The sequence below is a fragment of the Haemaphysalis longicornis genome, unplaced genomic scaffold, assembly GCF_048455015.1.
Source record: "Haemaphysalis longicornis isolate Haplotype H1 unplaced genomic scaffold, Haemaphysalis longicornis Haplotype H1 scaffold_4, whole genome shotgun sequence".
In the NCBI taxonomy this organism is placed as follows: domain Eukaryota; kingdom Metazoa; phylum Arthropoda; class Arachnida; order Ixodida; family Ixodidae; genus Haemaphysalis; species Haemaphysalis longicornis.
In genome coordinates, this window is record NW_027526361.1 from 115,965,045 (window position 1) to 115,979,307 (window position 14,263).

Genomic DNA, 14,263 nt, shown 5'->3' on the forward strand with positions numbered 1-14,263 from the left:
TAGATTCAGTCCGGCAAGCTGACGTTCCGGCGGAGTGAACGGCTTTTTTCGTGCAAAGCCACGCATCGTCGCTGAACGACAGCAGCACCGAGAGATGAACCTGGCAAGTATAGCGCTGAAACGCCGTAATTTTATTCCTGTCCTCGAGGCTGTTGAATGCCTTGTTCAGTGCAAGCTTCCCTGTTGAATTCAGGGAAGCTTGCACTCACGCGCAAGACTTAAATGGTGAAGCTGTTGCAGGTGAGAATTGTAAGACACATAGTCAATGACTATCATTGTTTATTTGCACGGTCCAGGTGCTAGTAATCGTCGTCATATGCATCAACGAGGTGGTCGTCTTCTTCGCGGCGAGGGGGAGGGGGTGCCAGTCATCCCCAGCATTGTAGAGACTTCTACCAGCTAAACTGGTGCAGCTTGCAATATTTCGCCCAAGGCTTGATCTAAGAGAAGCTGAAGGATTTCTTTATACGTGAGCACTGAAGGACACATCACCTCACATTCGTACAAGTTTGAAATTGTTTTTTGCGTGTTGCGCCTTTGCTTTGAACAACGTTATAGGCAGTCATTGTCTTATGTATCGATATCGTCGTGTTCCTTATGCCCAGCATTACGTGCACTGTAGCGCTTGACGACAGCGCTGGATTTTTTTTGCTAAAGCCACTGCGCTAGCCGGATACTCGGCGGTCGCCGTAAGGCACGCGCTAACGAGCGGTCGGCATTTTCTCGCTCCGCGTGGTATTTGTAAGTTTTTTTAACAACGAAGCTGTTTAGAAAATCGTAATTTGTCGTGTCCGCAGTTAACAATACCAAGAAATTGAAGAGGGCGCACACGGAAGCGTGCTCACGTGAGCGTGGTCATTGCGGCGACCGCCCGACAGTTAACAAAACCAAGAAAATACCTAGCGCTCGTGTGGGCGTGCCTCAAAACGACCGCCAGCATCCCTTGCGCACGTTTATCAAGGAAAGCTTTCCCACTTAGGGAGATTGGCCATGATTGCAGCGATCGCCTGGCAGTTAACAAGACCAAGAAAATGCCGAGCTCTCGTGTGTTCGTGCCTCGCGGCGACCGCCAAGCGTCCCTGGCGCACGGTTGGAAAGCCACGCATACCCATTTTCGGGAAATTGGCCAAAATTGGTGAAAAACTCCAGCGTTCGCTGTAATCGTCACACCACTTGCTCGGAACGAGAAATAGACCAGCGTTCGCCGTAATCTTGGAAGCACTTGCTCGGAAAGAGAAATACACGTCATAGCCTACGCCCCTCTAAGGTGATGTCCAATGATTATCACTTCCTGTCCGAAATTTACGCGTTACAGTACTTTCAACCCTCCTCGAAATGCCTGCGCCTTATACATCGTCCCTCGTACACTGGAACCCTCCATGTTGACTTTAATTGCGCACTACTATCTAGAAAGCCGTCTAGTGCGAGCAGTTTCGAGCCGTGAGCCTTCTCTCCTCCCTCCACGCGGCCTCTCCCAACTTTTGAAGGAGCTCACCACTTTCGGGTTGAAACGGTACGTTTTAAAGGTGTTTCAAGCCACAAACACCCCACCTTCTACTTCCGCTTCACCACTTGAACTAACGCCTTCCTGCTCAATAAAGGCTATCTCTCTATCTCTCTAAAAAAATTGGCCGCGTATCTGCTCCTTTCGTTGCAAATGTCGACAAAAGACGGTAGTATTTATCCACTTTTGCCAAGTAAATGTCTCCCTTCGCTTTCCCGCTCACCTCTCATGTTGTTCGTCTTGCGTCGCGCTCCTCCAAAGGCAAAGACACCAAAGGTTTGCTTAAATCATTTGAAATTTACCGCATTCCACTGCTCCAGGCCGGGTGTCTCGATGCCAACGCAGCCGTACGGCGGAGAAGCACGTGAATCGAGGCGCCCTGCTTCAACGTTGATAGAACCACGTTGCCCTACTCCACGTGCGTTCCAAGTAGGACGTGGAATCTATCTAGCGGAACCTTTCGTAACTGTTGCCACTTGCTTTCTTCAAATGGCTCCAGAAGCTATAGTGGCGCGGGCGACAGCAGGCGACGGTGGAGTCAATTCTTGTGGAACCTATTCTTGTGGGCCAGAATGTGGAACCTATGTAGTGTAACCTTTCGTAACTGTTGCCGGTTGATTTCCCAAAATGGCGCCAGAAGCTATGGCGGCGCGGGCGACAGCAGGCGACCGGGGAGTGAATTTTTTTGTGCAGTTGATGAAGTATTTAAGTTCGCAAAAATCAAGCATGTATGATTTTTTATAAAGGAACACTCCAAATATCACTTCTGTATTAACTTGTTGTCTTGTATTTGCGTAATGTCGGGTTCTCCTTCAACAATTTTGACAAGTATGAAGTTTACACCGGACTTAGACGGACAGGTTTAGCTGTGACTATATAAGACTTTTGCGCAGGCCTTGTTTTGTTTTGCCCGGGAGGCTGAATCGAGCCACAGACAGACATACAGACAAACAGACATACAGACAGCCCAAAATTTATGGGTTTAAGTTGCCCAAGAAAGACTATTGTCTTTAAAAATGAAGGAAGCTCACACTTGCAGCAACAATGATGGATAAAAGGTCGTTGCGGCAGCGAAGGGGCAGCAAATCGGCTGCAATCAGAGACTTAAACCATTGTGATGGTCGTGAAGGTTGCGTACAGCTTCGCTACATTCAAGTCTTACGCCTTAGTGTTGCTGAACCCACTGCGCGGACCGGGAAGGCTCGGCGTTCGCCGCGAGGCACGGGCACACGAAAGATCCGCATTTTCTTGGTAATTTTTCTTCTCAAACACCAAACTTTCGACTTATACAACAGTTTCGATGTTAAAAGTGTAATGATAAAAGTGACCGTGCTCTCAGTAATAGTGGACGGGATTATTGTTGCCAGCCTCGTTTCAAGATACCACGTAATGGTATTATTGTACATGACCGTAATTGCCAACATAATCAAGCACAAACACGATTGCATTTGTTAAATAGCATGTAAGAAACAATAAAGCACAAATCCGCCAGTACAATCTTTTTATATGCGGTTTTCCTTTCTTTCAAGCGCAAGGTTGCAAATACAATTGCCCTTAGAATCGCTCTGACAATTTTGTTCGGGTTCTGTCCGTCTCAAAGAAGACAACGTTTATGCTTTGTTCACCCAGCAACTGCCTACAAGCAACACAGGTGAAACAAACTACAAGAACAACGGTTGGTTATTAACTGATACTAGCAATGGATATGCCATTTAGTATCTCGAGGCATAGGAAAACCCTAGTACAAGGTTTATGACATATCCAGCTCATCATGAGAGGCGCTTGAAAGCCGTAGCCCCTTCGAGTTGTTGCACTTATATAGTCAACATCGTTCGCGTTACCGATGTAACGTTTAATAGCATCACAGAAAGCAATAATACGAATAATAAACAACACACGCAAGAACGACGCAGACGTGGCACGTCACGAACGCTGTCCACGCATGTTTCATATGGGCCGGCACGGGGCGGCGAACACGGTGTCGCAACGTTATCGGCGGCGACGCAGGTCGACGTAGAACTGCGCGGTGACGACGAAGCGCCGGAGGACGTCGTGCGCCGCCGACAGGCGCGCAAAAGGTCCACGCCCATTGCTACATGTGCCCAGGTAGTCATCAAAGTCAACGTGGACCAAAGCCACACACAGGCGCGGATACTGCGACCTTATGTTTTCCAGCTGCAACGGACAAAAAAAAAAAGGTTTGTCGTATATTCAATGTTTGCGATACCCGCAGCACTAAGCTCCTGTAACAGGGCCCAACGCATCGCACAACGCGGTAAAAGTAGGGCCCCTTAGTTTTGCGCCAACGCCGCCGCCTTCATATCGTTACGTGGTGGCAGAACAAATGACGCGCACCATGGTGGAAGGTGATCAACGAGATGGACTTTAATGGACGGTCGCTATCTTTGCACGGGCACCGACATGAGCCTCCGTGTACATCGCCTCCTTGGTAGATCGGTGGGCATGTAGGTGTGTGCAACTCTACAACCTCGTCTTCTTCACCTGGCAATATGTTTTAGTCTGGTTTGACTTTCGTTAGGCGGTGCGCCCGATAGGTTTTCGGTGATGGTAGCTAAGGAAGTTCGACGTTCGAAAGAGGGGACCTTGTTTTAGTACGGGACCGTGGATAACACGGGTCATTCTATCCAGGAGGAAGTGGTACATTTTATAAGTTTAAATCGAACACTGGTACTTCATTTAAGTGCACAATGCTGCTCACGCTTAAGAGACAGGAATATCCGAGTGAAAAGAAGTAAAGAGGCGTTACCTATTACGTTTGTCCGCATGCCTCACTGGCGATGAAGAAGTGAAGCCATGGGAAATGGTGCCTATGACCCAAGTTCGTTATAGGCTATATATACAGGTAACAGAGAAATCTGGTTCTAGTTTGTAAACCTCCATTTCCAACTTTGCAGCTGTGCCTAATGCTTGCGTTAACTGCCAGAAAATCCGAAACACCACAATGTCACGTCAAAGCCTATGATATGCTGCAACTTCAGTTCGCATTTTCCTTGTTTCTCTTTTTTTATAGCGGGAATCAGCCCTGGCTGAACTGACGAGAGTACCGCCAACGTCTGGGTCCCGCGCGCATGTCAACGCGGAGAAAAAGGTGGGCTCTAACTACACCATCTCAGAGTGCACTTTGCAGAATGTAAAGTACTCCGGCGGCTGTTGAGGCGCGGCCGCTGCAGGGCTATAGTAGCGGTGCTCTGCCCCAGGAGCAGAGCACCGTCTACTATATCTACCCATGCACTGAATTTGGAGTCAGAACCCGCAGGCAGAGCCTTAAATGTCTCTGCCACCAGTAGCCGCACTTTTGGTTCTGAGATCAATTCATCATACAGGGTCTAAGCAGTGGCCGTTTAAACTGGGTCATGGTGTCTCCAGTCCTGTTCAAGCCCCGTACACCACGTGCAGGACAAGGCCAATTCAATTACAGATGGTTGGGTTTGCTTTAAAGTTGACGTTCGCTATTACGTTGGGTTTGGATGAAAAAGCTTTTAGCCGATGGACGGCCGTCACAAAGAGAGACAGTAGATTTGACTATAGCTTTACGGTGAACTCTGTGATAACCAACGAGCAAGCGGGGTGTTAGTACTGCACAGGCTGACCTTAGTGTCGAGCGATGCAATGCTGTCAAAGGTGTCCAGACGATGGTAGCTCATGCCGGGCTTGAAGGGCACTTCGGCGTAGTTGGCGGCGCTGGAGCGGTCGAATCGGATGTCCTCCCAAAGCCGGCAGTTCTGTCGAAAGAAGAAAAATCTCCGCAGCTGTAGAGACTTGTGAGTTGCAAACGAAGCAACCCGCGATGCGATTAATACAAATGAATGCATCAAGACGGAATATAAATTTTACGGAGATGAGCGCAAACAGTGCCGTGACCAACCCCTAAAAAACAATTTTGCAGCCGGACGTCATGCATCGTGCCTTTCACAACCCTTTTTCTGTCCTTGTGGTAACACGCTGGCATTCCCAACTTTTACATATTTTGTAAGCGAAATAAGCAAGCCTAGTTTTATCTCATTTAGCAGCACCCAGAATAAACCCTCGCTCAGAAAACTCTCATCTCTTGTTCACTCTGCGGTCCCGGAAATCATTTGACTTACGAAAGCATATATTCGCTGGTTCCCAGTTTATATTCGCGGTATTAGTCCATGGTTTTAGGAAGAATGCAACGGAAATTCAAAAGAACAGTAACCGACCGCGTAATTGCTGTAGCCTTCGTAGTGCCTCCAAGCAGAAATAAGAGCTAGATAACTAACAGTATCTTCGTTTCAAAGTCTTAGTAAATGCGGTGACGTATTCATAAAAACTATGAACGCGTCCGCTGTTACTCATTTTTTACCTTTGAATTTCTTACAAGAGAGCAAACACCTCGCATTTTAATTTACGCATGCTTTTGAATAAAAACAAGCTGCAATAGGTATGGTTGCCAAGGTTACACTCCTTAATTTATTTATTCACTAGGCACCACCGCTTGCCTGCATGTACGAGGCCGGGTAGAAGTCCTGGCAGGGTTCTCCGAAGTGGGCGTGCTTTCGGGGCAGCAGAAACCGCATGACCGCCAGCGTCATAGTGAAGCACACTGAACCCTGTCCCACCTGATCTGCCGCCCGGTCCATCCAGCCGAGTAGGGGATTCTGCGCACAGAGAGCACAAAAAGGGCACCTAGCTCAGGTCTCGTTCAGGAACGGTTTCTAAGGTTTCTGTTTCCTTCAGGCTTATTCGGTATACTGGAAATGCTTCACGAAACGGTAACCTTAAATTTTACAGTGATACTAACGCCATCGTATTGTTCAGGTCGTTTTCATAGTCCTGTGTGTGTGACAACTGTTTTATTGTTGCATAAGAGGAGACGCAAATGTGAATCTGAACATGGGCAATCCAAGGATAATGTTCCTGGAGATCAAATGATATCTCCTTTTCTTGGAGAATATTGTACAGGAGGGTTGCAAGCTGGGCTAGTTGGAATTGAGACATTCTTGGATAAAACCAGCGCGAATTCAGACGAAGACAGAAGGAAGTAACCAGCGGCTGTCCTTGTGGTTACTTCCTTCTGTCTTCGTCTGAATACGCGCTGGATTTATCCAAGAATATTGTAGCCGTCCCTACATTGTAATTGTGAAAGCACGTTCTGGCTACTTTACTTGTACTGATACTGAAAGAAACTGCGCTAGAGAAGAGTTCTGGTTGGTTTTGCATCCGCATTTAATTGGTTCATGCCTGTATCCCTAAATACCACTATGCTCGCGTCTGAGTAGGCGCCCCAGAAAGAGCCCACCTTGCGCCTTTAGAAGTATATCCTTGCTTGCTTAAGTTACTTGCACGAGTATTAGGTACGTAAAGTAGAAACGAATTTTTCGGTGCATTGCGTAATGTTTCCAACGAGCTCTTTTCAATCCGGTTCTTAGCCTTACGTGCCACACAACCGCAAGAAGCTTTCCCGGCCCACCCAGCCGGCGTCCTTCCCGCAACATATTTCTTGGTCATAACTATGCCGTGGTTGTGGAAGGGTATGAAGACAGGTTTGATCCTCCTCCTTGGAGGTTAACAAGGTACTTTACATCAGATTAAGACTTGTTGAAAAGAGGCGTAGGCGTAGTCACGCACCATGACGAACGTGCTGTGGTTGGCGTCCTGCGCTGAGCGGCTGAAGGCGTTCGGCAAGAACGTGCTGCACTCGCCGTCCCTGTGCGGTGGAATGTGCGTCTCCAGGAGCGTGAAGTCTGCCAACCTACAGCGTGTGCATACCACGTGGTATGACTAGGGTTGCTCACATGCGAGCAGAACTTTAACAACCTACATGTCATCCTAACACCCCGTCAGATTAGTTTTTAAAGTCGCAGTTTTGGAACTAAAATATTTTTGTGCGTCTGGTACAGCTAGCTGAATGAAGTACTCAGAAAAAAACGAAGCACAGCATGAAGTACGCAGTTTTAATTCATGCATACAATAATAAATTGCGATCTGTGGTGCTTCGCTCCTCTCACGATGTTTAAACATGGACTCGAAGTATACACTGCTGAAACGCCCATGAATCTGCTTCACTCGAATTCTCCTAAGCAACTAATCGTCGTTGTCAGACACAAAATAGACCAGCTACAAAATTTGGCCCAACATGTTTCCTGAATATTGTTTTCTCGGCGTTGACGTCACGCAGTGAAAATATGACATGTTGAATTGTTGTTTACCTCAAAGCAAATCGAAATTATTGATTCGTTTGCGACAGGAACCGTCATTTTTTTTTACTCAGGGTATGGGTCAGGCTGAAAAGAAAGTTTTAAAGGCGTCCCAAATAGTCGCGGCGGCAAAGTGACATTTTAAATAGAGCTCTCACCTGAGCAGTTTCTTGACGCGGGGCTCGAGGAAGAAATGCTTCACCCTGTTCTCAATATTGTGGAGCCAGATGACGCTGAACAGAAGGAGGAACTTCCTCGAGAAGGCAGCCCGGAACTCCTGCGGGTGACACGTGCAAAACAATTGACAGGCATGTCACTCTGGTGCGGTTCATAAATACAGCATGACAAAGACAAAGGGTAAGTCAGTTACGTAAGTACCGCTATGTGCAATCGAAGTAAGAAACAAACTGGAGGTTTATGATCGAAGAATCCTGGAACGCAACTACGAAAAAATGCTTGGATCGAGGGGTTTGACATTGCTTCTAAAAGGGATGCAATTGCATGTAATGAGTCAGCATACCTTCAGCTGTTTTGTCTAAGTGCAGTGCACAGTGGAATCCTATTTGGGGCTGTTGGGGGAGGAACGATGTTTTAGAGATGTGTTAGATTTTCTGGTCGTTTGCGTTTACGGCTACAGGGATTTCGACTACGCCTCTATTTTTCAAACTCAAATTTACGCAACTACAAACTAACCCGTGCAGCCTTAAAGAAGTTCGAAATGTAGTGCCCGCACCCCGCGTGAAACAGCGACAAGTGCTGAACATTCAAAGGAACTGTGAAGTTCGTATTCGGCGCTGTAAAAAAAGTCAACGTCTTTCTGATAGTGTTGAAACTAGTCAACAAAAGAAACATGGTCGAGTATAATGGGGCGAAACGGGAACCGTTTAAAGTGCGATATTGTTTGCACGAGGAGTACAACGGCTTCAATATAGACCACGTATTTCATTTCCCCAGCCATCATGAAACATGGTTAGTGCGTACTTCTTGATACAATTGGCGTGAGATTCAAAGGTTTTCTGCTACTTAGCCTCATAAGCTACCGATGATGACAGCGTTTGGTAGATTAGAACAGTCCCGGCGCTGGAGATAGCTTGACTTTGAACCTCCTTTGAATGCATCGGTTTTGTTATGTTCCCCGCTCCGTTATATTGTATTGTATTGTATTGTATTGTATTGTATTGTATTGTATTGTATTGTATTGTATTGTATTGTATTGTATTGTATTGTATTGTATTGTATTGTATTGTGTTCTTGTGTTCTATTGTAAGTTATATTGGAAACTCTCCCGGTAAAAGCTGTAAATAAATTCTACATTTCACAACTACTGCTTGTGCGCGTCGGGAAGACAGCTATCTATCACCGCCGGTATCCCCGTGTGTCTTCTGTAGAAGGTAGGTTGAGGAGGGCGGGGTCACTTCTACGGAGTGCGACATTGTCATTTCGGTACAACGCTGCAAGGTCCGCCGAACGAAGAGGTAGATTAGACGGGGGTAAGGGGTCTTGTAAGCATCCGGGTGGCGGAAAGTATTCGCCGTTTGTATCTCTTCCAGAGCTTCAGGGGGTCGTACGGCTCGGAAATTTGCACAGGTAGAAGCTAGGCGTGCCAAAGCAGCCATATTCAGCAACAATTAGCCCTCATTCACACAGCCGTCACCTTCTCCGTCACGACACCGTCACGTCAAGAAACCGTGAGGGAGACGTAAACGGAGTAGCGTTAATGCTGGAGCTCTCCGTCTGCGTACAGGGTCGTCTGCCTAGTGATCAGTGTAGCCTAGAATTGAGCGTGCTTAATCTGAAAAGCAAATAAATTTAATTAATAAGGCTTCGATTTTTACGTGTGCTCACTTTTAGGTAAGTTTAGCCGTACAAATTTGTTTTCCGATTGGCTGGTTTACCACGAGGCGTGGTCCTGTCGCATTGACGGAACGGAAACGTAAAGCTCGGTTTCCCGTCACCGCCGCACCTCTTTCGGCGAGAAATCACCCGAGAAACGGTCGCCCAAGGCGGAAGGCAGTGACGTGACGGTGACGTGATGAGGTGAAAAACGGCTGAGTGATTGTGGGCTTAGACTGTCAGGCGTCAGAAGACAACAGTCCTTGCGTTTAGTCACTACTGCAACGGGGGCCGTAATTGTTTTTTTTAACAGTCGAGGTGTTTAAGCTTGAGCTTTGTCCGGCGGCGTTCGCGAAAAAAAATACGAATGCAAACTGCTCCGCCTGTAAAAGGTGCCGCTCCGCAGATCGGGTCTCATAACAGTGAAGCCGGCTTCCGCGCCTGGTCAAGTGTGAGCACAAGGGTATATGCGTATGCGCACCCCATACTCTACTATTTGAAAGGTGACAGTCTTTCTTGGTCTACTAAAACGCAAAAAATTGGCACAGGCTTGACCCAGCTTCTTCCTCCCGTGATCTGCTGTCAGTGTTGGAGGCCGACCGAACGGCCTTGCAAAATCCGGCTAAAATTGGCCTCACCCCAAAACATTAAGCCTAGCCTAGAAAGAACATCGCAAAGCCTAACAAAACTTAAGAAAGCCTAGGAAGAGCTAGCAAAACTTGGCAAAACTGAAAGAAGCTGGGCCACCCCTAGCTCCGCGTTGCTCCAGCCTTGCACCACTAGTGTGATTTGGCATTCTTTAGAGAGTGGCAAACATGAAATGGGAGACATCTCGCCCCCCTGTCTGCCTTGACCTTGAAAAACACATTACATAATGATCAGTTGGGATCCTGAGACCCGAACAGAACCACTTATGGTAGGTAATCATGATGACGACGGTAATGCGAAATTACACTGTATACTTCTATCCCGTAATACAGCGTGTTAGGCTGACAAACAAGTGCTTTCCGTTACTCCGGAGTGCACCGAAGGTTTTCGCTTCAACGCTGCAAGAAGGTCGCAATTTTTTCTGTGTGTGTGGCATTACGAACTGCTACCGGTCTTCATTGCTTATTGAAAAAGTAAATAAAAATGATCTTCGCCTGTAGGAAACTTGATGGCCATTATATTGTGGCGACCATGGCGTCCTTCGTATTGTGGTGCGACATAGAATATTCGCAACAAAATACGCAATGCCGCGCGAACCAGGGGCAGAATTTTATTCTTTCGTCCGTGTCATGCATGTGCACCCGAAAAATAATCGCTTCTGACTCACAAAACCGACATTGCGTGTCCCAAGGTTGAAATTCCTCTTCCAGCAGTTACCTTAAACGGAAAAGGAATCTCCCATGCTTTTCAACTTCGCATACATTAGGTCTCAATATCCCACAAGATGGTTCCCTGTCACAAACAGCGCACAGTAACCCACCTAACACACCTACATCGAGTATACGAAGACCTCACGGCCTTAAAGAGCATGACACCACGAGACTCCTCCAAGCACTTCTAACAAGTCCCGTCACGTATGGCACACCATACCTACTCTTCAAGACTACAGAAATCAAGAAGCTCGACATTCTAATCCACCAAACCTACAAGACAGCGCTCTGTCTTCCTTCTACTACAGCAACGAAGAAATTACTCCAAATTGGCCTCCACAATACATGGCAAGAACTTATCGAAGCCCACAAAGCCACGCAACTACGTCGGCTCACCCTCACAACCACTGGCCGGAACCTACTCACCGCACTCGGCTATTCCGCTCAAGCCCACCATGACAAAAAGGAACGAATAATTTTACGTCAGAATCTCCATCTGCCCCTCGTACATATCGTATGGACTCCAGGTCACATGGGATTAGAAGACAATGAAGCGGCTCATGCCGCGGCCCGCGAACATGTACTCCAGGCCGTTGCCGACTGCCCTAATAACTCCCTCCCCTTTCGCCCCACCCACAACCCTGTTCACGCCTCTCCTCACATACGCCGATGTCCTCACCGCCCACTATAGGCTACAACGACGGAAATACCCACCTAATGACCATGCTCTCTCCAGGACCGACGCAATTACACTACGCAAGCTACAGACAAATCCCTTCCCCCACAATACACTCTACCACATCATGCTCCTTACCCAGTACCGAGCCACATGTCAGTTTTTTCCATGCATGAAACTCCCTACACATTACCGTGAATACTCAGACACCACTACCCAGTCCACCCCCCCAACATTACCACACAGCAGTGGGTGGAGTTTCTGGCCAGCTCCGACCCCTCTCCCAGCGCATGCTGGTAGCAACGGCAACGCGAGCGGGTCACCTCCAAGGCATCCTGTGCTGATTACGCCTCTCCCCGGGCGGTCGCCCTAATATCGCGCTTCCTGTCTTGAACAAAGTTTATTCAATCAATCAATACATGTCATGTTCGTTTCAAAGTATCTGCTTCAGGTGAGCCCTGATTGGCTGAAAGCAGGTGATCAGGTGCGACGGAGCCCAAGGCAGGCGAGGCGTAGGTTTCTGCTGACGTCATTGGTCAGAGACTTTGCAAGTGTGCTTACGTGACAACTGAAACGGACGCGAATTATACATTTTTGAAGCAGAAAACCTCTGAATTTCACCCAAGCATTGCGTATTTCTCTTGAACGGATGACGCCAACACGATATTCTTGTTTAGGACATCGAGTCGGGGGGGGGGGGGGGGGGGGGGAGGGCGGGGGAGCAGTTGGGCGAGGGTGGAGAAAAGGAGAAAAATGCGACGTTTATATCGCTACTTCTCCGCAATTAGCATTTTTCCAATCTTAATAAACACTGAGATGTCTACCTGAATGTTCTATTTTTGTTAAAAAAACTTGATAGTTGTATTTCGGGTTCCCTTAAGAAGAGGGAAGATGCACAAGTGAAGTGATTTTTGCCAGTCTTCGTGTTTTTGTGAAGTGAACAAGCACAGTGAATAATAAGAAAAAACTAGCCCTAATATTTATTCAATTTCAGACTTCCTTTTGACTGGGCAGATGTTGTTTGTTGTGAGCTTGTAGGCTTAGTGTGAACGTACTACAAATAATTAGACGTATAAAACAGTACAAATGAACCCTAAGGAACTTTGAAGGACTCGGAGGAACGCACAGAACACCGTAGCTTGGCACACACCCAGCAATGTGCGCCCTGTTGGGAAGTGTCCAATTCGCAACACGCCCTTTGTTCATCTAGTCGTACTATTGTCGTATAATTTTAAGGAATCGTTGGAAGGTGCCCGACTACACACTTTGAGTATTGTAACTAGAGAATATCCGCCTACAGACCTTGAGAATCGTGATGTATATGGGCACGCGTTCGGGGTCCAGGCGTTGCCCGAGAAAGGCGAGTCCGTCGAGGTGCCGTTTCCCTAGCCAGCTGGCCGCGCGTAGGGCCAACTCCCGCGCCGTGACCTGCTCTGCGAAGGCCAGGGGCCACGAGTCGCTCGTGTCCGCAGCACCTAGCTTTGTCGGAGGATCGCTGACCCCGAGCACCAGCTGCGAGTGGCCGTAGCGCTTTCCTTCTTGTTTCTCCTTCAGCGCCAAGAACCGCCGGAACGCTGCGTTCATTGACACGGTGAGGATAAACCTCCCACCGTGACATTGCACCGTGACGTCACACCGTGACACGGTACTCGCGTAGAGAGAAGGAAAGTGCGTAGAGAGAAGGCATGCCAACATGCCGTGTTGCAGAGCGAACACTACTGGTGTGTTCTGCTGACTTGTCGGTTAGCAATAGTCTGACACGGCCAGTCAACTCAGTTTAGTAATTGTTTCCGAAATATTTCAAGAAGCCTTTTTATGGCGTCAGTGTATGTCTACGGGAAAGCAAGCAAACTCATTGTAGTACAGCATGACTCTCCTCGCGGGCATTTGAGCCTTGATTAGTGGAAACAGCGGAAGCATGTCGACGTTGCATGTCTCAAAGTGTGCATGGTATGCAGAAAAAGGAACAGCGAAAAAAAGTTGGGAGCGAAGAATACAAAAATAATTTTCCCCTTTTTCGCTCATCCTCTTCTTGTTTACTCCACTACTCCCTCTCAGATACAGGTGATCTCTTTTCGATCATGGTCACACCTGGATAATAGCTGCAGGAGCAGCATGGCATCCTTGAGCACAATCGCGCTGTAAAGGGACCATGAAGACTCTAGTTGGACTCTAGAAGACTCAAGTTGGGCTCATTCGACATACTGCCCCTGTAGAATAACTCGGCACCCCTTTAATGCAAACGTCCCTCATATAACGTATATAACGAGGAATACAGACAGGTATGCGGCTCACCAGCTACTTCCCCCGAACTGAGCTTGTGACGTATTTGGGTCGCTTGTAGCGATTGGCTAAGGCCGAAAAATCCGATGCAAGTTAAAGAGGGATTGTATGCTTGCAGAGCGAGATATTAGCGTTTGAATTAGTACAAATTCGCTTTATTGCAGTATGAATGCTGGGAAAAACAATAGAAGTAACAATAAGATAGTTAAACCTATACAGTGGCAGTGTGGCTCAATGCCGACAGACGCAGTATGATTAGGAGAAATGCAGGGAACGTTGGGGTTGTCTGACAGGGCACTGATCAACTGACATAAGAGACACTCCTACTTACGTTCCGCTTTTTACGAGTTCATACCTAATGTTTTACGAAACGATTATTATGAGCCGCAACCAAACTATTGCAGGTAGAAATCCGGTCAGAAGAAGCCAT

At 47.5% G+C, this 14,263-nt stretch overlaps 1 protein-coding gene across 1 annotated transcript; it reads right to left on the reverse strand.

Annotated features, from left to right (window-relative positions):
* Positions 1–3,474: 3,474 nt before the first annotated feature.
* On the reverse strand, positions 3,475–13,134 carry LOC144179947 (uncharacterized). Its single transcript, XM_077708363.1, has 6 exons — positions 12,853–13,134; positions 7,842–7,960; positions 7,115–7,238; positions 5,986–6,144; positions 5,116–5,247; positions 3,475–3,679 (listed from the first exon to the last, which is right to left on the reverse strand). The coding sequence occupies exons 1-6, from the start codon at positions 13,132–13,134 to the stop codon at positions 3,494–3,496; spliced, it is 1,002 nt and encodes a 333-aa protein (XP_077564489.1). The 3' UTR covers positions 3,475–3,493.
* Positions 13,135–14,263: the final 1,129 nt, after the last annotated feature.

What these genes read in the sequence shown, in the direction of transcription:
- LOC144179947 (XM_077708363.1), bottom strand. Translation starts at nt 13,134, where the DNA reads ATGAACGCAGCGTTCCGGCGGTTCTTGGCGCTGAAGGAGAAACAAGAA. An exon ending in TATACATCACGATTCTCAAG is followed by an intron (nt 7,961 to 12,852) that starts GTCTGTAGGCGG and finishes TGTCACCCGCAG; the next exon opens with GAGTTCCGGGCTGCCTTCTC. An exon ending in TTGCATCGCTCGACACTAAG is followed by an intron (nt 3,680 to 5,115) that starts GTCAGCCTGTGC and finishes TGTCCGTTGCAG; the next exon opens with CTGGAAAACATAAGGTCGCA.